At 40.6% G+C, this 25,883-nt stretch overlaps 1 protein-coding gene across 12 annotated transcripts in view; it reads left to right on the forward strand.

Moving 5' to 3' along the window:
- The window catches only part of TNRC6A (trinucleotide repeat containing adaptor 6A), a 96,998-nt gene that overhangs the window by 47,606 nt on the left and 23,509 nt on the right, over window positions 1-25,883 (forward strand). For 7 of the 12 annotated variants that reach the window (XR_011564048.1, XM_070779816.1, XM_070779818.1 and 4 more), the window contains 7 exons: window positions 3,733-4,131; window positions 13,949-16,519; window positions 17,728-17,904; window positions 18,606-18,781; window positions 19,907-19,939; window positions 21,458-21,538; window positions 21,877-21,928. Coding sequence is in view for 11 of the 12 variants with exons in the window: in XM_070779816.1 (XP_070635917.1) it covers window positions 3,733-4,131; window positions 13,949-16,519; window positions 17,728-17,904; window positions 18,606-18,781; window positions 19,907-19,939; window positions 21,458-21,538; window positions 21,877-21,928 (3,489 nt within the window). In the remaining variant the exon portion in view is untranslated. The remainder of the gene's footprint in view (window positions 1-3,732; window positions 4,132-13,948; window positions 16,520-17,727; window positions 17,905-18,605; window positions 18,782-19,906; window positions 19,940-21,457; window positions 21,539-21,876; window positions 21,929-25,883) is intronic. The other 5 variants (XM_070779825.1, XM_070779826.1, XM_070779824.1 and 2 more) reach the window with 3 other exon arrangements.

Below are 25,883 nucleotides of genomic sequence, written 5' to 3' on the forward strand. Positions count from 1 at the left end.
TCATGATTTTTTTTTGATAGCTCTAGAGTCCTGGTATTTATTTCCTCTTCAACTCAAGATTTATTTGAATAAGGCAGTTTTACTTGCTAGTTTTTCTAGTGTGATTACATTGTAGTCCAGGAATATCATCTGTATTATTCCTACTTTTTGTAATTCATTGATATTTTCTTTAGTGCTGAATGGTATGCACTTCCTGACTATTTCATGAGTAATAGTCAAAAAAGGTGTTACCTGATTTCAAGGTTTTGCTTTTTTTTTTTTTTTTTTTCCAGTTTTTCTTTTCTGTCTCCACTTGGTTTACATATTTTGATATTAAGATTTGGTATATAAAGGTTCTTACCTGGTTGTTTCTTTTTTAGTTGGTTTCTTTATCAAAATGCAAAGTCTTTATAATGCGTTCTCTTTGAATTTTAAAAGTCTGCTTTCATCTAAATTTTGTTAGCATTTCTTGTTAGTGTATCTGTCTCTGTACTTTTTTCCACCAGTTGTCCTGAATTGTTTTGTTTCAGGAGTGAGTTTTGCAAAGTGTATTCCTTAAGTTTGTTTTTTCTTTTCTTAACCCTTTTTATGGTGTTTATTAACTAGTTAACCATTCACATTTTTATTGTGATTACAGATTTTTGAGGCTTATGCTTGGCATTTCATTTTGTATTTCATGTTAAGCACAATTTTAAAATAATTTTCTATGTTGCATTTTCTGTGTCTGTTGAATGGTTTTGTCATTTTTCCCTCTTCTGGTGGTTTAGATATTTACTGACATAATTAACCTAAACTTTACACGTAGACAGTAGCCAAAATTGCTCATACTTATTTCTGTTACCCAGCAGCCCCGCCCGTATCCTGGCACACCTGCATGCACTGTTAGCTCCTTTTTTCTTTGCTACGACATCCCATGTTTACATCTGAGACTTTACTTCAGATTATTTAGTTTTATAATCAGTAGTTACGTCTCAATGTTTTTTGCTGGCGTCACTGAAGTTTTCTAGCCCTAGAGACTAGTATCTATCAATATTTCAGCCTCTTTTTCTCTGTGGCACTTTATTGATGAAAAATACAGGAGTTCTTTGAATTTTTGAGGTAAGTGTGGGGTTGCTGGGTGACCAGTGTAATACTGCTTCTGAATTCCTACTCGCTTCTACAGTAGCGTTAGGGTTCTTGTACGTGTCTCCATGTAAGTTATTTTCCTACTTTCTTGAATGTACTAAAGAACAGTTTCCTGTTGCTATCTGACATAAATAACATCTTGTTTGGGTATTAAATTGTTGTCAGTCTTTTCCCTTTAGGAATAAAGTGGTGGACAAACTTACTTTTTAGCAGTGGGTAACTATAAAACTTTAAGGTTGCATTCAATTGCCAGATACCATACTGAGCTCAATACTAGGCATGTGAAAGCGGAGTTAAGAGTTTTTATGTGCCTTATAATATCATAGTTAACATATATTTGATCCTCTTGGTTTCAGATATATTTTAGAATATTCTAGTTCCTTATTTTCCTCACAACAAAGGAATATACATTACTGTTACATTCTAAGAGCATTAACTTGTCTAGGAGGCAAAATTTTCATACATAAAGTAATTAGACCTAGAATACACTGGGCCCAAATTGTTAATAAGAGGCTTTTCAGTCGTCAAGAATACAAGGGTTTTGAAGCAGTAGTTGGAATATTTGTAATCTAAGGAATTCCTCCTGAACTACAATTTTTTTTTGTATTACTTTAGAAAAGTCAAAGTCAAATTTTTAAAAAATAAGAGGTCAAGATCATATATTAGTATCAGTAATATAAACTAAATCCTCCAGCTGTTCAGAGAAAGAAGACAATAATAAGGCTAGACCATTGAATGAGAGGCGGCTGTAGATCTGAGGGCTTGTAAGAGGAAGTTGAGTGACTTGGAAACAATCTAGGTAACCAGTAATTTATCACAGAGTCATATACATTGTAGGTGTTTGATGAATATTTCTTTTTTGGGCTGCAGTAATGGCTTCTGTTTACTAAGTGTTTACATTGTGCTGGGTATTAGACCAATACTGTCTATATCATATAGACAAGGAAAAAGATACGGAAATAACCTAGCTCGTGAGTGGCGGGGCTGTTTTAGTTTCAGGCCTGGTGCTCTTGAAGAGTTTTCTGTGTCCTCAGCAATCACATGGAGATGAATCACTGTTTATTTGACGGTGGCATCTGCGAAGCTGATTAAATTGCTACAAAAGAGTAAAGTGGTATTGTGCCAATCATTTAAAAATAGACACTACGTATAGGCATTTTATTGCAGATTTGGGTCCAGGCCACCACGATAAAGTAAATATTGCAATAAAGCGAGTCACGAATCTTTTGGTTTCCCAGTGCATATAAAAGTTATGCTGACTCTGTCCTGTAGTCTAAGATATTTAATAGTACTATGTCTTTAAAAAGTGTACATACCTTAATTTTAAAATAATTTATTGCTTTAAAAATGCTAATCATTAGCTGAGCCATTGCGGGTCCCAGTCTTTTTGCAGCAGTAATATCAAAGATCACTGATCGTAGTTCACCATAATAAATATAATTAAAAAGTTGGAAATACTGTGAGAATGACCAAAAGGTGAAACAGACTGACAAAGTGAGCAGATGCTGTTGGGGAAAAAATGCCACCAATAGACTTGCTTGATGCAGGGTTGCCACACACTTTTCATACAAGCATGCAGTATCTTTGAAGTGTGATAAAGCAAAGCACAGTAAACCAGAGTATACTGCCTAGCCTTATGTTTGGTGCTCTGTAACCACTATTAACATACTTAACCTTAGGATAGCTCTGTGAGCAATAGGTGTTACCCTGTTTCACAGAGGAGACCACAGGCTCAGGTTCATACAGCTTGTCCAGGGACATAGAGCTTTTTAAAGGCATCACTGGGATTGAAACCTGGGTCTATCTGGCACCGACAGTTCATAGACCGTGTAGACCGTGCTGCCTCTCGGTAGTTTTAGAGATTGGGTATAGTTTCCCTGGTTTAGAGTATTTCCACCAGTTAACTTATTTAATCTCTTTTAGGAGTCCAGAAATTCACTGTAGTTTCCAACTGTTTGTACCATAGACAGTTTGTGTTTCTCTGATTTGCTTAAGCCAGCATATTCAAATTATTTCTCTAGTTTAGGTTAGTCTCACAGATCTCATCGTATGATCTTTGTATTTTGTCCCCCTTCTGAATTTTTCTTATTTGATTCAGATTTTACATTTTAATAACAAAAAACAATGTTAACCTTGTGTAGCAGGATTATTTTTTGCCCTTACTCTTGTGTTGTCTTTCAAAGATGAAAACTAGGGATCAAACGCATTAAGAATGAGGCAAATTCAGAACAGTCACCCATGACTTGAGGATTCTTTAGGGACTACCAAAACTTTGTCAACTTTGTTCTTTTAGTTACTGTGAGTTACAGAGTTGTATGAGCAGTGCTTGTTCTCTAATCAGAGATAACAAGAGAAAGAGATGGTGAGCTGAGCTGTCATCCAGGACAGGGAATGCTGATAGCTGTCCATTCCTTTATCAGATAGGTAGTTAGCTGAAGTAAATATCTGATGCTTGGCAGTGATCCTTCCCAAGAAAACTTGAGCCCGTGAATGAGGATACCCCTGCACACATAAAGAGTCTATTCCTTTAGGATTGTTTTCCTTGGGGCCTTTTTGCTTAGATGGCTTGCAATAGAGGTACACTTTACTGGCTAATCTTTTCCACCCCTTTTCTTTTGTTGGGATTAGTGCCAGAACAGATAAAGCCCAGTGTAAGCCAGCCTCAGCCTGCCAACTCTAATAACGGCACTTCCACAGCAACCAGCACTAATAATAATGCCAAGCGAGCCACAGCCAACAATCAGCAGCAGCAGCAGCAACAGCCGCAACCGCAGCAGCAGCAACCGCAGCAGCCGCAGCAGCCGCAGCCGCCACCACAGGCCTTGCCTCGGTATCCCCGGGAAGTACCACCTCGATTTCGCCACCAGGAACATAAGCAGCTTCTAAAGAGGGGTCAGCATTTTCCCGTCATAGCAGCAAACCTGGGATCTGCTGTTAAAGTGTTAAGCAGCCAGTCAGAAAGCAGTGCTTTAACAAATCAACAGCCACAAAATAACGGAGAGGTGCAGATCAGCAAAAACCAGTCAGGTGAGAGAAGGCATTTCTTACGAGACTCCAACTATCATCATTAGTAGTGTAGCAAGTTTATAAATTCATGCCTATTTGGTGATGTATTTGTATTCATCCGTATCTGGGTTGTAAAGTAAGAATTCTATGCGGGAACTTGTGAGTGGGGAATCTTAAAATGTTTCCTGTAAGTTAACTATCACTCTCCCTTCAGATCTTAACCCATTTTAGTAAACAGCTTATAGAGCTAAAGTTATATGCTAACCAGTTGTGCATATTAACTGCATTTAATCCTCAACAACCCTGTGAGGTATCAGCTGTTCTTATCTCTGCATTTCAGTAGAGGAAACTGAGGCACCAAGACAAAAATTACTTGAGATCAGTTACCACGTGCCGTAAAAAAAGACCACCACCCATGAAAGTTCTGTTCAGAGCACATGCATTCGGTTATTATCCTAGAATGGCTTTTCTCAGCTCATTAATGATTGTGAGGCAGAAAATAAGTTCAGTATGTGATTACAGTTTTCTCAGAGTCCAGCTTATTTCCCTGTGTTGTGACGATTGGTTTGTCCATTCGTTTATTGAACTATTTTGATGCTTTTATCCCAAGCCATGTAGAGAATTGAGGATAATCATGATTTCCACACAGGAGAGCAGTAGCAGACCAGTAACCAGCCCGAGTCTCTGCAGCCAGATGGACCTGGTGTTTTAAGTCCTGGCTCCACAGTGTACCAGTGTGCGACCTTGGCAGGTCACTTAATTGCTCCGTGTGTCCAGGTCTCATCTGAGAAGCCTTTCCTAACTGTCCCAGGTGGACTTACTCACTTTCTGCCTCTGTGCTCTCTTCCATACCAGGAACTGCTCTGTACTTTATCATCCAGTATTTCCCAGCTAATCAGTAGCAGAGCCTGCACTCACACTGAGATCTGTCTGACTCCAAAGCTGTGCACGTAGCAACCATGCCGTGCTTTGGCAGCCTACTGGATGTGATAGGTGAGGAGGCAGAGGGCACACGTGATTTTCTGGCATAGGTAATTGGAGAAGCAAGTTATTGGAAAGGATGCAAACTTAAATCATCAGCCTGAGTCAATACTTACCCCTACACGCTTATCACTGTGTAAGCTTGGCCAGATGACTTATCAGACCGTCCTTGCTAATCTGTGAAGTGTAGTGCCCAGTCTATAAGGTTGCCTTGAGGATTATGCTATGTGACATGTTAAAGCAGCTAGTTTAGGGTCAGATATTTAGGCACTGCATGAATTATTTTCCCTGAGACTTTTCTAGAAGGACCTGTGCTTTTCAGGAGGAAGAGTCTGGTTGAGACATGTTACATCTAATGCCAAGCAATGAATAATTTCGTTTGAAGTTCCTCTAGGAAGTCAGCTTGGAAGCAGTTGTATTGAGTCATCAGCATCATTGTAGTTAAGACTTTGGAGAGGTTATATATGCAGCAAATTCTTGAGTACCTACTGCAGGCTAAGCAATGGTGGCATACTTAACAAACAGGAAAGTGGGATAGTAACTTTAGGAAATACATGTTGAATATGCTTTTTCAGTTGGGGACATGAAAGCAAAGCTGTTTCTGAAATGGAAACAATGGGAGTTCAAGAATTTTCTCAAAGATCGGTATGGGTCAAGAAACCCAAAAGTGTTATGGGTATACATTCAGGTGAAAAGAAGCCTAAGATGTGGACATAGGAAGAAGTCTTCAAAAAAACAAAGGGCTGAGAAGGAAAGATAGCCCGCCTGTTTCTAAAACAAGTTCACAAAGGTGGACAGTATTAATGTGGAGGCTAAGATGGAAACAAGACGGGTACAGCAGTCTGACTAAAATTTAGAATTAAATCCCCAAACAGAATGCAGAAGAAGATGCAAGCAAAGCATTCTTCAAGAGAAGCAGACTTGTGCTTTTGTCTTTTTCTAAACATTTGTGAATCCCCTTTTACCAGCATAGTTTCATATTTATGTTAAAATATCTTTGTAGGTGCTACTAGAAATGATAATAGAAACCTAATGGAGCCTTCGGTATCTGTTTATTAGAGAGGACTTGTTAGATCAGTCCTGGCTCCTGAAGGGCCGATAATAAATTATAGTGACAGTAATACTATAGTGACTGACTAACCCTTATGGGGTGCTTATGACCCACACACTGTTTTAACATGTTTAATTTTCGTCTTACAGATTAGAAAGTAGCCTAGTGATCAGTGAAGAGCAGTGTACTGGACAGTATAAACAGCATGAACGATAGCCCAGAAACCTGATAATTGCGTGTTGTGAAACTACATGTAGTTCAGAAATGTGGGGGCACATCCTTGACTGTCTTTGTCTATTTGTATTTGACTTTTTTAGTTTTCTGACCAGAGAGAGGTGATGGAGTAGATTTGACATTTAAATTGATACATACAGAAATTTACTTGAAAGTTTTCATAGTGAAGGTGAGGAGTGCTGGATACACTTGCCTTGGCTTCAAAGAATGCATTTCTCATTTATTCACTGCAGTGAAGAGGAGGGCTAGTGCCTAGTCTAAATTAGAGGTCACACAACTAAATCCTTCATAGGCTAGCAGGTAAGTAGAGTGAAGGATGAAAAGAAGTCATGGGAACTGTGGTAAAGGTATGAATTTTAAGTTTCTTTTGAACCGCACAGCTCTGCAGGTGGAGTTGCCAGTTTGTGGCTGTGCCGCACACATGTAGCGATGGTTGCAGTCGCCACTCTCTCTCACAGTGATTTCTTAAAGCCTTAAGGTGTAAGACCTTACTACTCGCCAAATAACCCTTGAGTTTGAGGAGACTGATGTGCTTTACCAGGGCTGGCGGCAGTGTTGCTCTTGTGAGCCAGAGTGTTCCAGGTCACACTTTATCATCAGCTGACATGACACATTCAGAAGAATTAAGTAGATCAGCAAACACCCGTATACCCTCCACTCAAATCCAGGTGCTGTCAGTACATTATATGTACATACACATGCACACGTGTGCCTTATTTCACTGCATTTCACCTTTATTACTTCTCCAGATAATTTTTTAAAGAATAAAGTAGTGTTCTATACAACTGTGACACCACAATCACCCTTAAGCAAAAGAGGGATATTTTCAGCAGTATCCTGTGATATGTAGTTTGTATTCAGAATTTTGCAGATGGTACCAAGAATGTGTTTTAGTTTATAGTGAGATGCAGCTTAGCACACATACACACCATTTATATAAAATATAAAGCTTGCGAAACAGCATTATGCCTTGCATATGAATGAATTCAAATATAGCATTTTGTGTGGTTACTGTTCAGTTACCTACTGTGGGAGAAATGAGATATAATCAAGAGAAAGTACACAGGAGTTTTCTATTATGTTAGTAGTATATTTCCTAAGGTGAGGGGTATGTGAGTTTTTTTGTATTAATGCTATAGATTTTCCTGTGTTTCTTTCTTTTTTTTTTTTTTCAAAGAAACTTAAATGTGAAGTATAATGGTGAATTACTAAAAATTGGGGCTGTTTTAATGAAAAACTGTTAAAGTTACCAGAAGTGTTTAAAGGTTAGAATACTGTCCATCTGCCTGTGCTCAGCTGTCCTTTTAGTGCAGTAAATGTGCGTCCTTGCTGTCCTGTCACTTCTTGCTCTAAGTGTGTCCCATGGTCTGTAAACATATTTAAGTCTTTATAATCTTTAAAAGAAATTCCTTTAAACTCCCATTCTCTTGGGGTTATTGTAGAATTTCTCTTTACTTTTGAGTTCTTAAAAAAATAATCTATACTTGGACTCTCTAATACATTGCCTCAGTCCTCTGTCATCTGGCTTCTGCTCACTTGATTAAAATAGTTCTTGCTAAGGTCACTGATCTGAATGCCAAATCCAGACTTTTTTATTTTTAATTGTGGTTTAAAAAGCAGACTGACTTACCCATTTTTATCTTAATAAGATATCTACATTTTTTAAAATCGTTGACCATGTTCTCCTTTTAAAGCCCTTTCATTCTTTGGTTTTCCTTTGACCAGTTTTCAGACTTTATTCCCTCCCATGGCTTTGTTTGATCTCTCTTCCCAGTTTTAGGTTTCATGTCTTCTGGATGTCTTCAGCTGCTGTTGGGCCCTTCAAACTCAACATGTCCGAAATTGAACTCAATTATCTTGCCACATACTGGTTTTTCATTCTGGATCCCATTGCTCGAAAGGTTGGCTCCCCCCTTCATCCACTCACCCATCTAGAAATCTTAAGCTCATGCTTCACTCTCCCTCTTCTTCACGTCTCACAGGCCTCTGGTTTGCCATGCCCAGCTGGCTTTAAGTCCGGAACAGCTCTTGGCTCTGCTCCCTCCTCTGCACTGCTGCCACCATTGACTGAGTTCAGGCACGCAGCATCTCTTCTGTAGCTGCGTCACCCCATCTCTCCGACCAGAAGCCAGTCAGAATCCATGCATTGCATCTGGTTGTGGTACTGCTTCTGTCTTTAACCATCTTTAACCTAGGCTCTCAGCCTGTTTTTCTGGAAGGCTGCTACACCTATTCACTTACACGTTATCTGTGGCTGCTTTCCAGCTGCTGTGTAGAGTAGTCACCACAGAGACTGTTTGGCTGGCAGAACTATTTGTTAATTGGACCTTCACAGAAAACCTCTGCCAGCCCCTGGACTAGAGATTAGAATAACTAAGGAAAACATTTTTCACTTTCTCGCTCAAGTGCTATTTGAAATTGTGCCTCTAAAGTTCTCTCATATTCCAAATGATAACATTTCATACTTCCTGGAAATGCTGTAAGGCCTTTCTTTCTGGTGAGATTGGAAGTCTTTAAGGCAAAAAGCATATGTTTGGCTATTTTGTTTGTTACATGGTACATATTTAACTTAGACAAATGTATGAATTTTCCTGGATCTAAATTCTTCATGAATGAATGATGCAGTTCCCTTGAATTCTCACCAGTCTTTGCTTTACCCCATGTATCTTCTTTCTGAATAGGTGCTGTTAATACACTGCTATATTCTTCTTCTTCTTTTTTTTTTTTCCTTTTGGCCATGCCTTACGGGATCTCAATTCCCCAACCAGGGATTGAACTCGGAGCCTCGGTAGTGAGAAAGCAGAGTCCTAACCACTGGAGTGCCTGGAATTTCCTCCCTCCCCACCCCCTTTTTTTAAAAAATTGGAATATAGTTGGTTTACAATGTTGTGTTAGTTTCTGCTGTACAGCAGAGTGAATCAGCTGCATGTATATATATCCCCTCTTCCTTGGATTTCCTTCCGATAAACAGGAAGATGACCTAAAGGTAACCTAAAGGTCACCACAGAGCACTGAGTAGAGTTCCCTGAACTAAACAGTCAGTTCTCATTAGTTATCTATTTTATACATAGTAATATACATACGCCAATCCCAGACCTCCCCACCCCCCCTTCCCCACTTTGTGTCCATACGTTTGTTCTCTCCATCTGTGTCTCTATTTCTGTTTTGCAAGTAAGCATCTATACCATTTTTCTAGGTTCCGCATATCCTTTTTTTTTTAATGTTCTTTTTGGGGTATAGTACTAGAGCTGCCCTCAGTCTTCCTATGGTAATTTTGTATGAGAGTGGGGTGCTGATTTTAGATTTCAAGTGTTTTTTCTCAGTTAAATGCAGCCTTCCAAATCTTGGTTTAAATTTTGTATTTTGCAGCATACTGTGAAACTGAACTGTCCACTTTCCTCCCACCAGTACAGGGGTTTACAATCTCACTGTTCCTCACAATTTCCTGGGAAAGCGTGACTGTCATCTTCTACTTACTAATGTTGCTGTATGTTTATCTTCCAGATCATTTGTAATGGTGGATTCTGGCTTCCTTGTGTGTTAAGGGAAGTGTATTATTTGACTTCTTTCAATTCTGAAGTAGTCTCCAACTGTGAAATGTTTTAGTTGTGATCAATGAGGAGTCCTGCACTTTTCACCCGACTCCCCCTGCCCCGCCCAGCCCCCCCCCCCCCCGCCCCCGCCCCTGACACACTCAGATTTTTCTATCTAAGCTAAAGTGTTTTTCATAACAAAAAGTGGTCTTTGTGACTTATTGTTGGTAAATGCAGTTTTTTGAGGTAGCCTCTTAATTTATGTTTTTGGGAAAGTATCAAGTATGTTCCAGATTAAAAATGGAGTTTTAGCTAATAATTACTGATGGCATCTCTTATTTTCCTAAAATACATGGGCATACACAGCAAAAGGCAGGTGTGGACCATAACCCCCTCCAAACTAGGTCATGGCCAGATTGTGAGAAAGTTTCACTACCATTAAAGATAGTAGAATTGGTTTGCAGAGTGTATTCTGCTGTTTTCTGGGGCGTTTTGCTTTTGATGTATTCAGACATTAAAAAAGAAAAAACCCTTACCTTTCTTGTAAATAGCCAAGTTTTTTTTTTTTTTTTTTAATGGTTTCTTTGCTTTTATGTATACAAAATTCTCATCACAAATTCATGGTTTCATCTTTAACACTTCAATCATCTGGATTTACTTTTGATAGATCATCTCATTTAAGAAATCTTTAAAAGTATTGAATATTCCTTTTCTTTAGGTGATTTAAAATGCTAACCTTTGGCATATAACCTTAGATAATATACTTGGGTCCATTTCTGGGTTAATTTTTCTGTTCTTACATACTCTGATAGGACAGTGCTGTTTAGTGCATGATAAAAGTGGATTTTATGGATTTTATTTATATGTCTTATGTGAATTTTAAAACCTTTATATCTCTTTAATCAAATTACCGACTCTTGTTAGTAAATTTTTATAATTAAACTCAGAAGGAACATTGTTATATCTTCCTATTGAGGAGCAAGTTTATATTTAATCAGGTTATCTGCTATGACCTGCAATAAAATTTAATTGAATATTTTTGTTAACTTTATTTCAAAGCTTCCTTAATACTTTTTGTGGTTCCTATAATTAGGATCCTTTTCCATCCCATTTTCTTGTTGGTTATTCTTGGTGCATAGGAAAACTGGCTTTTTACATATTAACCCTTTTTGTTTCTTTTTTACTATCTTGACCTCATTTGGGTGTCATATTTCATCAGTTTGTGCTTCTAGCACAAACCTGAGTAACTGTATTGATAACAGATTCCTGTCTTTTCCCTGTTGTTAGGGGAATGCTGATTATGTTTCAGTGTTAAACCCCAGGTCCATTCCTTTGTTTTCAGCTTGGGTAGTTTTGTCTGTCTTTCTCAGTCTTGTTTTCTTATTCCTGTTGAATGGGAAGTGGCAAGACACACACACGCAAATAATATATCAGAAGTACTTTTGTTATAGACCATGGCTTGATTGTTTTAGATTTGGAGAAAAGTGGAAGGTTTGGAACTTGCTGATGTTCTGGATTTGCTGTTCACAGGAAAGAATCAAGGGTAAATCTTAGGTATTAGGAAACTTACCAAGATGAAGAAAACTGGAAAAGAAGCAGGCTTGTTTTTTCCTTTGAGAGGAGGCACCTGTGGAGGTATAATCTAGGAGTTAATAACCTTTTTGAGATATGTAAGTAGAGATTTAAAGTAAGCACATTGGTGTATGGTTTCTAATTTTGCTCTTTATGAGAGAGGTATGGTAGAATGAAGAACTTTGCAGATAGGATTGAAAATTATGATAATCATTGATACAATTAGTGAAAAATAATGGCCCTCGTTTGTATCTGAATCAGATACAGTTCAAAGCAGTTTTAGTTAGCAATCATTTAATCCTTACAACTCTATGAGGTAGCTACTATTACTATTCCCACTTTATAGATGAAGAATCCAAGGCACAGGAAGATTTGAGGGTCTTACCTATAGTCACACAGCTGGTAAATAACAGAGCGACTTTTAAACCCAAGCAGGGTGGCTTTGAGAGTTTTACTCTGCAGCACTGCACCAAACTGCCCTTCATAGAGCACTTATTTGAAGCCAGCAGTGAGCTGCATACTTTACGTATGAAGCTAGGTTAACTAACAACCAGGTAAAGAAGTCCGTATGTACTGTGTATATTCCCATCTTACTAGTTTGGTCATACAGCTACTGCACAGACTTCAGTCTCGGTATCTCTAGAGTTCCAGTTATGTTCTGAGCCACCCCGCTTTTTTACTTTAGGATGAATTCTGATTTTCTCACCTTATTTTCTACAGCCCTTGAGCCTCCATTTCTTCATCTGTAAAGGGAAGGTAATGCCTACTGTAGGGTTGTTTCGAGGATTCAGTGACAGCATTCCGCATAAAGCATGTGCTCCAGCGTGCTGAATGATACTGCCAGCAGTGCAGGCACTGTCTGTTAGTGAGACTGATGTTTTTGTGTCCTTTATTTCCTGAGAAAAATCCTCCTCATGGGCACTGAAAGATGAAAAGCTTTCCTAGGAAGCTTTGAACTGCCAAGTACTTTTTAATTAGAGAGTGGAAGTCAGAAGCACTTTGAGAACTTCTGAGAAAATATATGTATTTAATGAGTTACGTGTACATTTTTTGTCTCTGTTTCATCCCCCCCCCTTTTTTTTTTTTACTGTTCTTTCTAGCTCTCTTCACCTTTTGCTGCTTAGCAGTTGTGCTTTGAGAAATAATGATGCATGTTGAATCTGATTTTCCGTATCAGCAATACCCTCATGGGCTTTTCTGGTTCCTCAGACAGTAAAGAATCCACCTGCAATGCGAAAGGCCTGGATTCGTCCGGTGGGTTGGGAAGATCCCCTGGAGAAGGGAACAACTACCCACTCCAGTATTTTGGCCTGGAGAAGTCCATGGACAGAGGAACCTGGCAAGGTTACAGTCCACGGGGCTGCAAAGAGTCGGACACAACTGAGTGTCACTTCACTATACCCTCACAATGAGTGATATTTTACTTTCTGGGCTTATAGCACCTAGTGTTTGGTTCATTATATCTGGGACATGACTTAAGCATATGTATTACTTACTAAATATGATTCTGATAACTACTGTAGTAAAGAACTACAATATGAACAACCCCCTGAGGAAAGTCTAAATGCCCACATCTTATCTCTGAAGATTTCTAACTTAACCAGAGTTTTAAACTGAATGAGAGTGATGCATTTGGGAAAATATTATAAGTAATAAAATAACTAGATGATAATACATACCAGTAAGTCTTAAGTTTATAGGATTGTATGACTAGTCATTAATGTCTTGAATGTCAGCAGTTGAATTTTTAATCATAACTTTGATCTTTAGCATATCAACCGTTTTCTGTTGTCTTCTAATAAACATGGCTGTTAACACATTTTTATGAAGGCAGTATTTCTACTTGTGTGCTGTATTTTTCAGATTGAATTTGAACACTAATGAAATGCAAATATAATGGAAAAGGCTTTATAATTCTTATAAACTTGTTATAATACCCAAAACAGTTGTGTGAAATAGCTGTTCTATTTGTTCTATTTGTGTAATAGTTGTTCTATTCTATATGGGTAGAAAAGGATTCCTAATATATTTCTAGTACATTTCGCCAAGTTTGGCCTGTCCACTTGTCATTTCCCATTTCCATCCCAGACCCTTCCTTCCTGAGGTTGGGCCTCTAAGCCTAGGTTGCTCCATCATCCTAATAAATCATTTCTACCTTATCCTTCCTGACTCCAAATTCTTTATTTGCTGATATGTTCATTCATTCATTCATGTATGTATTGAGGAGCTATTATGTTCCAGGTACTACTCTGTGCTCTTGGAATAACATAAATGAACAGAGCAGCAAAATTCCCTGCCTATGTGGAATTAATTATTGAATATGGAAAGTTAGTGGCTGGGATATAACCAGTGCCCTTGTAATTATATTGCCAAGTGTTATATTTTGTTGAGGAGCCATACACATTTATAATATATTCATCATTTTTTCAAACACTTGATATATTTTTGTGTTTCTTCTTTATTCTAGATACAAACCACAATACTTCAGGATCCCATTATGAAAATTCAGAGCGGGGACCTGTGTCGTCTACAAGTGACTCTAGTACAAACTGTAAGAATGCTGTTGTGAACGACTCCCCTGAAAAAGAAGCATGGCCCTCAGCCCCTGGCAGTGATCCGGAGTTGGTTTCAGAATGTATGGATGCTGATTCTGCCTCCAGTTCTGAATCAGAGCGACCCATCACTATCATGGCTTCAGGGAGCACAGGTGGTGAAAATGATGGCCTTCGGAATAGCACTGGACTTGGATCCCAAAACAAGTTTGTGGTTGGTAGCAGCAGCAATAATGTGGGCCACGGAAGTAGCACTGGGCCGTGGGGTTTTTCCCATGGAGCCATAATAAGCACATGTCAGGCCTCTGTGGATGCTCCTGAAAGCAAATCAGAAAGTAGCAACAATAGAATGAATGCTTGGGGCACTGTAAGTTCTTCATCAAATGGAGGGTTAAATCCAAGCACTTTGAATTCAGCTAGCAACCATGGTGCCTGGCCAGTATTAGAGAACAACGGACTTGCCCTAAAAGGGCCTGTAGGGAGTGGTAGTTCTGGCATCAATATTCAGTGCAGTCCCTTAGGCCAGATGCCTAACAATCAGAGTATTAACTCTAAAGTGGGTGGTGCTTCCACCCATGGTACCTGGGGAAGCCTTCAGGAAACTTGTGAATCTGAAGTAAGTGGTACACAGAAGGTTTCATTCAGTGGTCAACCTCAAAATATTACCACTGAAATGACTGGACCAAATAACACTACTAACTTTATGACCTCTAGTTTACCAAACTCCGGTTCAGTACAGAATAATGAACTGCCTAGTAATACAGGGGCCTGGCGTGTGAGCACAATGAATCATCCTCAGATACAGGCTCCCTCGGTTGTAAATGGCACTTCCCTTTCTCACCTTAGCAATGGAGAGTCAAAAAGTGGAGGCTCTTACGGTACTACATGGGGTGCCTATGGTTCTAATTACTCTGGAGACAAATGTTCAAGCCCTAATGGCCAAGCTAATGGTGACACTGTGAATGCAACTCTAATGCAGCCTGGCGTAAACGGGCCTATGGGCACTAACTTTCAAGTTAACACAAACAAAGGAGGCGGCGTGTGGGAGTCTGGAGCAGTGAATTCCCAGAGTGCATCCTGGGGAAATGGTGCAAATTCTGGAGGAAGTCGAAGAGGGTGGGGAACTCCTGCACAAAACACTGGCACTAATACACCCGGCGTGGAGTGGAACAAACTGCCTGGCAACCAGCATTCCAGTGACAGTGCAAATGGCAACGGTAAGAAGTTTACAAACGGATGGAAGTCTACTGAGGAAGAGGATCAGGGTTCTGCCGCATCTCAGACAAATGAGCAAAGCAGTGTGTGGGCCAAAACAGGAGGTACAGTGGAGAGTGAAGGTAGTACAGAAAGCACTGGACGCCTCGAGGAGAAAGCGACTGGGGAAAATCAGAGTAGGGACAGAAGGAAGATGGATCAGCACACGTTACTCCAAAGCATTGTAAACAGAACTGACTTAGATCCACGTGTCCTGTCCAACTCTGGCTGGGGACAGACTCCTATTAAGCAGAATACTGCCTGGGATACAGAAACATCACCAAGAGGGGAGAGAAAGACTGACAATGGGACAGAGGCCTGGGGAAGCTCTGCAACACAGACTTTTAACTCAGGGGCGTGTGTAGATAAGACTAGCCCGAGTAGTAATGATACCTCATCTGTATCGGGGTGGGGAGATCCCAAACCTGCTCTGCGGTGGGGAGATTCCAAAGGCTCAAGCTGCCAGGGGGGATGGGAAGATGACTCTGCTGCTACAGGAATGGTCAAGAGCAATCAGTGGGGGAACTGCAAAGAAGAGAAGTCCGCATGGAATGATTCGCAAAAGAACAAACAGGGATGGGGTGACGGACAAAAGTCAAACCAAGGGTGGTCCGTCTCTGCCGGTGACAACTGGGGAGAAAGGAGTAACCATTGGGGAGAGGCTAACAAGAAGTCTAGCTCAGGAGGTAGTGACAGTGATAGGTCTGTTTCTGGTTGGAATGAACTCGGTAAAACCAGTTCTTTTACATGGGGAAATAACATTAATCCAAATAATTCATCAGGCTGGGACGAATCTTCTAAACCGAATCCTTCCCAGGGATGGGGAGACCCTCCGAAGTCTAATCAGTCTCTAGGTTGGGGAGATTCATCAAAGCCGGTCAGTTCTCCAGACTGGAACAAGCAACAAGACATTGTCGGATCTTGGGGCATCCCGCCAGCGACAGGCAAACCTCCTGGTACAGGCTGGCTGGGAGGACCTATGCCAGCCCCAGCGAAAGAGGAAGAACCCACGGGCTGGGAGGAGCCATCCCCAGAATCCATACGTCGCAAAATGGAGATTGACGATGGGACTTCAGCTTGGGGAGATCCCAGCAAATACAATTACAAAAATGTGAACATGTGGAACAAAAACGTCCCAAATGGCAGCAGTCGCTCAGACCAGCAAGCACAGGTACACCAGTTGCTACCGTCTGCAGGTACCATCTCAAACAAAGAGGCGAGCAGTGGCTCCGGTAAGTTCTCGTTTTCTGCAGTCTTGTTTCTCATAGTACTTCACAGTCACAGGAGCCTTGTTTCAATTTACTGTTTTTGGATGTGCACACAAACTTTTTTTTTTTAACTTTAATCCAGGAGAAGTTTGTAGGGAAGAAGATTATGGGGAAGGTGTTACTGTCGGGAAACGGCTCTGCCTTTGGTAGTATTGGCTGTGAATCCCACGCACTCCATTCTCTATCTGGAAGGCTACAGAAGGCAGAATTGGAAAAGGGATGTCAAGTGGGAATACTGTACACTTTCCTCATCTCACTTTTTCTGACTCGAGCTATTAAATTTTGGTTTTATTATTTGATTATCCCCAGAAATAAAACAAGTACCTCAAAGTACAGTCCTCTCAAAATCTAGATACTGTAATTGGCCATAGAAGGGATTTATTTAAGTAGGCATGTTGAATACAGTGGGCATGTAATATGACAGTGACATTTTTCATTAGTTGTCATTGAGATGTAGTGTCTTTTTAATGGAGGTTTCATTGAATAATAATCCTGTTGGATGTAGAGACAGAAATATTTTCATGAACTAACGTTTCAGCGCCTAATTCTTTTTTCTGAGTATTATTAATTTAGATTTAATTTTTAGAAGAAAGGTATATGTATCTAAGGGGAAGGCTGTTGTGGTTCTTTTAAAACAGTGTGTTCATGGCTTGGCTTTGCCTTTGTTGATTATGGTTGGCTTTGGACAGCCTAATAAATTTTAAGAAGTGCTGTCCAGCGTATACAAGTAGGATGCCTACCTATCATTAGTCTTATTAAATTACATTTTCCAGAACAGTGATGTTGAAAGGTTGTACTTATAGTAAAAGTTTTATACACATACTGTTACCCAGCTTGATCACCTGCTTGACTAGGTTTGACTCAGACTGACTTGGCTTTTCTAGGAATTAAATTCATCCTCAAAGGAGGAAGACTTGCCATAATTAAGATTATTCAGAAGAATCTGCTGTGCACCTCGAGGGCAGTTCTGAAAGAAGAGGTGAAAAAAAAGTATAGTTAGATTATAATAATGGAAAATTATTTGTCTTCTTTACATAAAACAGAAGCCATCCTTTTTGCCCATCACAGCATCATTATTTAATACACAAATGTGAAGGTCTTCTTTTGTTCCCCAAGTATTCCTTATTACCCCTTCAACCTGCTGATGACTTCTTTTCCCACACTTTCTAAAGGCTGGGGTGAGCCCTGGGGGGAGACTTCAACTCCAGCCACAACTGTGGATAATGGTACTTCAGCCTGGGGTAAACCCGTAGACAGTGGGCCTAGCTGGGGCGAACCCATTGCTGCGGCATCCAGCACATCCACGTGGGGCTCCAGCTCTGTTGGTCCACAAACATTAAACAAATCTGGTAAGTTACTGATAATTGCTGGTTTCCGTTGGATAGCACTGGTGATTCATTGACTATAATTAAGTAATTGGATAACGTTTATGACGTTGATAATGTATCCACATGTTATCGTAATTGTCAAGCAACTTTCATGCTATCCAGCACAAGAGACTGAGTATAATAGTCATGGGGACACATATCCAAGCGGTCTGGCTCAGGTACCAGACAGGCCCCTAAATACTATACAGATAATGAGCAGAGTTCAGGAAGGACCCTTAACATTCAGACAGACATTGTTACTATTCTTCTAGGGATTCCAAAGACCAAGTATAGAGATGAGATACTTTCTGCTTCTGACCTGCATGCTGTACTTTTGGGCCATTCTCCTTAAAAATATGTATTAAGATGAATTTTTAAAAGTTCCATTCATCCTTGAGTTCCTAAGCAAATACGAACATGAATGCCACCAATGTCCCATGTTTAGGAATCCTCTGATTTGTAAAAGCATGAGAAGTGTTTTATCGAAAATTTTACTAAACTTAAATTCTTGTTTAGCTTTTAGCTCAGTATATTACATACATTTTTGCCATGCAAACCTGGGAAGGGAAATAAAAGAGGGTTTTTAGATTGTCCCCCAGCTCTGCCCCCTTAATGAGTGCTCATCCTCTGGAAAGAACTGTTTGACTATAGCATGTTTCTTTTTGTCACAAATCCACAATTAGGGCCAAAATCTATGCAAGACGGCTGGTGTGGTGATGATATGCCCTTGCCTGGAAATCGCCCCACTGGCTGGGAAGAGGAAGAAGATGTAGAGATTGGAATGTGGAATAGTAATTCATCTCAAGAGCTTAATTCATCTTTAAATTGGCCACCATATACAAAGAAAATGTCTTCGAAGGTAAACATTTCAAGGGCAAAGCCCTTGAAACTTTAAATTCCAAAGGTAGTTTCCCCACAGAAGATACCGTGCTTGCCTGCCCGTTTATGGCAGTCAGTATAGTCCAGGCAGTCCCCAACTTGGGTAGAGCTTCCTGTGTGGGCAGCCATCTAGAGAGACCTAGGACCACAGGAAGGTCCTTTCTCCCCACTTCTACAGCTTGACATCTCTCCCCCACCTCCACCAGTGCTACCTGGGACAACCCCTCACCCCAGGATGGTGCCTGCAGTGGGGAGGATGAAGAGAAGGGCAAATCTACATGTTGATTCCTCCTTTCCCACTGCCAGTTCATCTCCCATTTCACCTCCTCGCCTGGAGCCCCGAACCTCCGCGTTACCCAGAGTTACCGTGGTCCTTATTCGTCCCCCATCTTCGTCCCTTCTCTACTCAGTAAGGTCCTGGGATGGAAATCCCTAGGAATGAGTAGAGCGTTTGGTTTTGCTTTTATATGGACAAACCTTATTCCAGACCTGGCTCTACATCAGAATTGTAAGGCATTTGTTAAAAGTATAATTTCCTATACTCTAGGCCTGCTGTTGTTTTGAAAATTGAACCAAGTTTCTTGTTCTCAACGAGCTCTCCAAATGTTTCTGATGCAGAGCCAGGTTTGAGAAGACTAGTGTCAGATTTTCTTGGGGCCCATTTTCAAAATATGTGCTTAGTCCCCCCAGGTGATTCTGATATATCCTTTCCAACCTGTTTGAGAATGAATTCTTTTTGAGGGACCTAAGAAGTCAGATACCAGTAGCTCATGGCCAGGGTCCCTCCCTTTTGAACCTGGGATTCTAAGTCTAGGACCTGCCATTTTCATTTTTAAGACTTTTCTTCATTGGGCTGCAATTCCCTATTGCCTCAGCATATAGTGTATGAATCGTTTTCCCATATTTTACATAAATCATTTGACCCTCATGACCTTCTGAGATAGAATACTGATAAGGAATTTGAAGCTGGAAAAGGTGGTGGCTTGCCCAGAGTTGCATAACTAGTAAGTGACAGAGCAAGGATTTAAGTTTAGGTCTTCCAGTTCCAAACCCTGTGTTCTTCCCACTGGACCGTGCTGTTTTGTGACTTTGTCTTTCCTTACAGGGTCTGAGTGGCAAAAAAAGGAGAAGGGAAAGGGTGTGTAGCCTTTTTACTCTTTCTCCTTTGTTTCTACTAGTAAAAATCTTTTAGAAAGCAACTGCAAATATTTATTTAGCCTCTGCTGTGTGCCAGGTACTGTGCTTAGTGCTGGGGGTTCAGAAACACTAGGATAAGCGCATACTTCAGGGAGCTCAGGGTTCCGTATGGGGGTGTGAGCAATGCTCTAAGGAGTGTTAGCTTGAGTTTCGAAGATGCCTGGGAGTGGGATGTGTTAGGAAAAGTGGTAGCCCGAAATACAGAATGTGGGGGGAAAGAGGTGACAGTCTACTCCACAGTTAGATTAGGGGCAGATACTAAAGTGTTTACAGTACGATGCCAGATAATTTGAACTTTATTTAGCATAATGTATGGAGCCAATCAAATTGAATAAAAGGCAGCATCGGTTTGGTTTTTAAAATTGGAAGAAAGACCAAAGTTAGTGATCTCATTTAGGAAACGTCTGCATTCATTCAGGTTAGAAAGGACGGCCTGAATTAGGAAGCAGAAATAAATATTTAGTAGAAGGGACTGATGTGAGAGACATTTGGGATTAAAGAGACAGGTGTTAGCAACCAGTTAAGTATGGGGTGGGGGTAAAAGAGGAAAAGGAATCAAAGTCAACTTCACAAACCTTGGAAAGGGTTAGATGCTTGCTTCAGAGACCTGCTTTCAAGGGGAAATTACGAAGCTGTGTTCTGTTCCGCAGTCAGAAGGAACAGGTAGTAGCAACGGGATAGGGAAATTATGGCAACAAGCTGAGAATGGTTCTGTGATCCTTTATGGGCAGCCTTGGTCTCTATGGCTTCCAGCCTCCCTGTCTACCAAGCTGCTAATCATGGACCATTTGTTCTCTCAGCTCATGTTTCCAAGTGGTTTCCGTACCTTCCATACCCCAACCAGCCACAGAAAGCCAACACCGAGTAGGAAGAATCCCAGCTTTAGTTGCTGCTGGGGATATTGTGTTCTTGGCAACATAAATTGGAATTTTAAAATACTCTTTCGTATGGAAACATATGGTGTTTTTTCAGTACAGTGCACATAGCATAATTAAATTATGGTTTTAATTGGTTTCTTTGGACTAACCTGAGAGCCTAGTGACTATTTTTACTGTGCTTTGGTGTGAGAATTCTACAAATCCAAATTATAATTAATTTTTTAGAACACAGTCCACTTGTACATTGGAAACTGTCTGATGAACAGTTCTCCATTATCCAGAGGACCTGTTTACTTTCTGTGGGTCATCAAGGCCCTTTGCTTCTGTCTTTTCCTTCTGACTGCTTGCCCTTAGAGATTTCTCTGTGCATTACAGCTATACCAGAGGACTGGAGCAAAGGAAGTTGAAAATCAAATAAGTTGATTTTTAATTATTAACAACTCTGTGAGAAGAGTTGGTTGGAGGAGAAATTATTGGCTAAAAATGAGAGTTGGGAATTGTCTTGAAGTTTAATTAATCCATCATTATACCCAGATAAATAGAGATGGCATGGCATCTTTCTGCTCTTTTATTTTACAAAGGGAATGATGAAAGGTGGAAACAAACAAGAAGAAGCATGGATAAATCCATTTGTTAAACAGTTTTCAAATATCAGTTTTTCGGTAAGTATGTTTTCTCAGCAACCTGCTCCCCTTTTAATGGTGGTTCATAAACTTACCCTAATTTCATTTTTTTGTTTTCTTTAATTGTTCGCTGAGTCATTATGAATATGCTGAGGTTAGAATAAAATTTTCCATGAGTTCTTTATTTTTATAGTTACAGCTAAAAATACTGATCACATATCTTCTTTTATTATTTTTTATCATGTTAGGCAATGAACATTGCCTAACATGTTTTATGTTCCACTTAAATTTCACAAATAAGGAAATAGTAAAATACTTCACTTTTATTTTCGTTTGCAAGTTAAGCTCAACTAACAAGCTACTTTTTTCTTTTTCAGAGAGACTCGCCAGAAGAAAATGTACAGAGCAATAAGATGGACCTTTCTGGAGGTAAGAAAAAATTAAATCAACTTGAGTTTCATATTCATCATTGATGGGGAGACTCACTTGTGACGTAATCCAACTGAAAAAGCATTGACCTCAACCAGGAGAGGGAGCTCTGGGTTTCTGCCTTAGTGTTCCTCTTCTCTGGCGTATATTAGAATGTGGGAATTATGCGATTTGGTGTGCCTTTTAAAGTGTAAATCACTGTGCAAATCTAAGCTAATGGTACTGTTAGTCTTTGGTTACTGCAGATTTAGTCCTGTCAAGAATGAGTTATCCAGGTTGGATGAGACAGTCTTCTTAATTTAGGGAACACTTTTTACAAAGGCCCGGATACAATGACAGAAACATCTGAAGCCATATTGGAGAAATGGCAAGTAGTTCCATTTAGTTGAAGAATAGACAGATATAAATTGACTATGGTGGTGGGAGTGTGGTGGTAGTAAAAGCTGTACCTAGGTGGATTTGCTAGAAAACTAGGTGGGTTCTAAATCATGTGGCACTTGGGTGTCTGAGCTTTATTCTGAAAATAAGAGATTAAAGAATTGTAAGCAAGAGAATGAAATGATTTGGATTTATGTTTTAGAAAAACAGTCATGGCTGTAGATTGAAAATCTTGGGACAGAAAACATTAGCAGTGGAGGAAGACTAAAAGTTACTAAACATAGCAAACCAGTTAGAAATTTTGTTGCTGTAGCTGGTGAGAATTTTCATAGCTCTAAGCTAAGACAGTTGGTGGGAAGAATCTTAATTCAGTGGAGATACAGGGATCAGAATCAGGAAAAGTTGATAATTTGTTTGAACCAGTGTGGTACAGAGGATGAGCACGAGGGTGTGGTAAGAGATGGTTCCCAGCCGCCTCGTCTGGACAGTTGTGTAGGTGGTGGTGTTCCTGGCGTAGTCCAAGTCCAGGTGGAGGAGAGGGACCATACAGTAATTTGAACAGGCAAAGTTTAATACAGATGTACAGAATTACTGTTAGACTGGTGAGGGATTGGCGAGGAAGAGATAACAACAGGCCCTCCTAAGCATATATGAATAGCTGATACAAGAAGTAACCTAGAGACTAAATTGTAAAAGCCAACTTTCAGCAGCTTAAAAATGCAGAAAGCGAAGAGAAAGAAGAAAATGGCCTGCACAGCTGACAGACAGAAAAGCCATAGATAGCACGCAGAATTGTCGCTTACTGGGTGAGGTGGTGCGAGAAGCCGCTTCCGCTTTCACCCTTGGAGTCTTGCTGCGTCCTTTTAGGGTGTTGCCTCTCAGCTTGCTTTGCACCCGAGTCTTCAGTAACCACTTGTACCTTCCAGTTTGGCTAGCTACTTTCAGGTGATGTCTGTGGTAAGACCAGTTAAGCGCATTATTAGTCTTTTCTTTGCTATGAAATGAGTTCTTGATCAGACAGTGCTGTGAGGAGTGATGGATAAGGCCTCTGTGAGACCATGGATGGTAAGGGGGAAAAAAAATCCATATCCAGAATATGTGTCTGTTCCTATGAGGACAAGGCTCTGCCTCCTGCATGACTCACTGAATGGCAAGAGAAGTTGCTGGGATGCTATGTTGTTGAAACTTGCTGGCAGTGTACCCTTCTAGGGTGCTGGGACAAGCTTCTCATGGAGGGCTGTGTCCCCATAGACACTCTGCTACAGAGCTGCTTGGAGGTATTTGGGAATGGTGGGAGAAGGCCTCGAGTGAGGCTCACCACCCTGAACTGCGAGGGTAAGGCACAGGAGAAGCTGAAGCACTGCCAGAGCCTCCAAGAGCAAGTAGGCAAAACTTCTGCCTGCAGCGTCTCTCCAGTGCCCCTTGCTGATAAAACCTCAGTGCCAGTTGGCAAAGGAAGAAAATGTAGAGCCCAGATACAGTTTCAGAGAGCAGTCAACAAGGGTGAATTTGGAGCTGAGAGACAATGAACCAGTGACTGGCCATTGTTTGAGATAGGAAATATATAATGGGTTGGACAGACAAGATTGCTGAGTTCAAAGTTGCTATGAAAACCGTGTGGTGATATCCAGTAACTAGTAAAAACAAATCTGGGTGTGGAGTTTATAAAAGATAGGGCTGGAGATAATAAGTATAATTAATTAGACATTAGTGGTAGTACAGCTTCAAAAATAGGTTGTGGAGGGAACTCCCTGCCAGTCCAGCAGTTAGGACTCTGCGTTTTCACGGCCATGGGCCTAGGTTCCTGGTTGGGGAAGGTCCTGCAAGCTGCATGGTATGGCCAAAAAATTTAAAATTTTAACAAAAGGAGGGGTTGACAAGAGGATTGGAGTGATGGACCAAAAACAAAGTCCAGGGGCAAAAAATGGCGTTTAAGGAAAGAGGAGAAATGGAACCAGTGATTGTCTTGGTATGCATTTGACCCTGGAGGTTAGGAGAAGTGTCATTGGTAACTTAGCCAAGAGCTAAGGGCCTTTTTATACAATTGGTCAAGGGAAGGCTGCCACATTTGGAGCTCAGATGGTTTCTGAAGTGATGCCGAATGGTTGGAGGAATGGTTTGGGGAGAGGATGTATCACACTACTTTTTTAAAAAAGATTTTATTAGGTAGGCAGAAATAATGTGGATTTTTAGGAAAGAACAACTTAGAGATTTGAGAGAAGAGTTGGCCTAGGTTAGATGTCAAAAGTGAGGGGGAAAAAAAAGTGAGGAAAAGAGTTGAAAATGGCTATCTTGGATGTTTCAGTGAATTAACAGAGGGAAAGAGAACAGGGAAGAATTTGTTGCAAATGCTTATTGAAGAATACTTTCCTTTTGGTGGTTCAGATAGTAAAGAATTTGCTTGCAATGCAGCAGCCCCAGGTTCAATCCCTGGGTTGAGAAGATCCCCTGGAGAAGGGAATGGCAACCCACTCCAGTATTCTTGCCTGGAGAATCCCATGGACAGAGGAGCCTGGTGGGCTACAGTTTATGGGGTCACATGACTGAGCAACTGTACTTCCCTTTGTTAAAAATTTTTCCTTTCCACTCGCCTAAAACGAGGGTGGTAAAGGTGGGTGTGTCGTGGTGGTGGCTACAGCAGCAGCTCTCTCAAAGGAGGACAGCAGTTGCAAAGAAATTGTGGGTGAGATCTGAGGATGAAGCCTAAGGAACAAGGAAATGGACTGCAATTTTAACAAGTTGAAAACCAAGGACTCAAGTTTGTGTGACTAGAAAAGTAGAGACACTGCCTCTGAGCCTCATGAAGATCGAAGGGCAGTATCGTGCTTGGTTTGTCCAGTTAGAAGTGATGAAGGAGCATTCAAGTGACGGTTCCCAGCAGGCAGCTGAAGATGTGCCACTGAGCACAGGCGTCAAGTCAGAGTAGACATTGGTATTTGAGGGTCACCTTGACGGTGAATAAGCCTAAGGGAGGCCAGTTTGAAGAGAGTTGAAAGACTGAGACCTTGAACGTACTGAGTACATCCCAACATCAAAGAAACACAAAGAAGTGGCTCAGCTATGGGGAGAGGAGGGCTTAGGAGGCATAATATGGTAAGGATGTGAAGTTAGAGCTTTGTTGAGGATGGTAGCCTGGGAGCTGGCTGTTTCAAGCACAGATTTTTGCTAGACACAGGGATACCATGAGAGGAGGTCGTATTTACTGCAGAGAAGTCAGCAGAGCAAGCCCTTAGGGAGGGGAGACCTTTCCCATCTGCTGAATGGGGTGATGACAGTAGAGTTATCAGCATTAAATGAGAATGCGTGTTCACAGCAGCGCCTGGCACATTGAGAGCATCTGCTGGGTGATGGTTAGTCGTGGTGCGGTTCCTGTTGTTGGTTACTGGAAACTATGTTGCTATCATAAAATTAAGCAGATTTGAGATGACCAGCGATGTTTTACCTTTCTGTTTACTAGTCTGGTTTCAAGTTATTTGGTTCAATAAAATAATACTGTCTGCTAAACTTAACTTGTGAAGACTATAAGATTTGCTAAGTGCTAGTGCATTTTTCACATGTCAAGGCAGAAGTCATTTTG

The sequence above is a fragment of the Bos indicus genome, chromosome 25, assembly GCF_029378745.1.
Source record: "Bos indicus isolate NIAB-ARS_2022 breed Sahiwal x Tharparkar chromosome 25, NIAB-ARS_B.indTharparkar_mat_pri_1.0, whole genome shotgun sequence".
NCBI lineage: Eukaryota > Metazoa > Chordata > Mammalia > Artiodactyla > Bovidae > Bos > Bos indicus.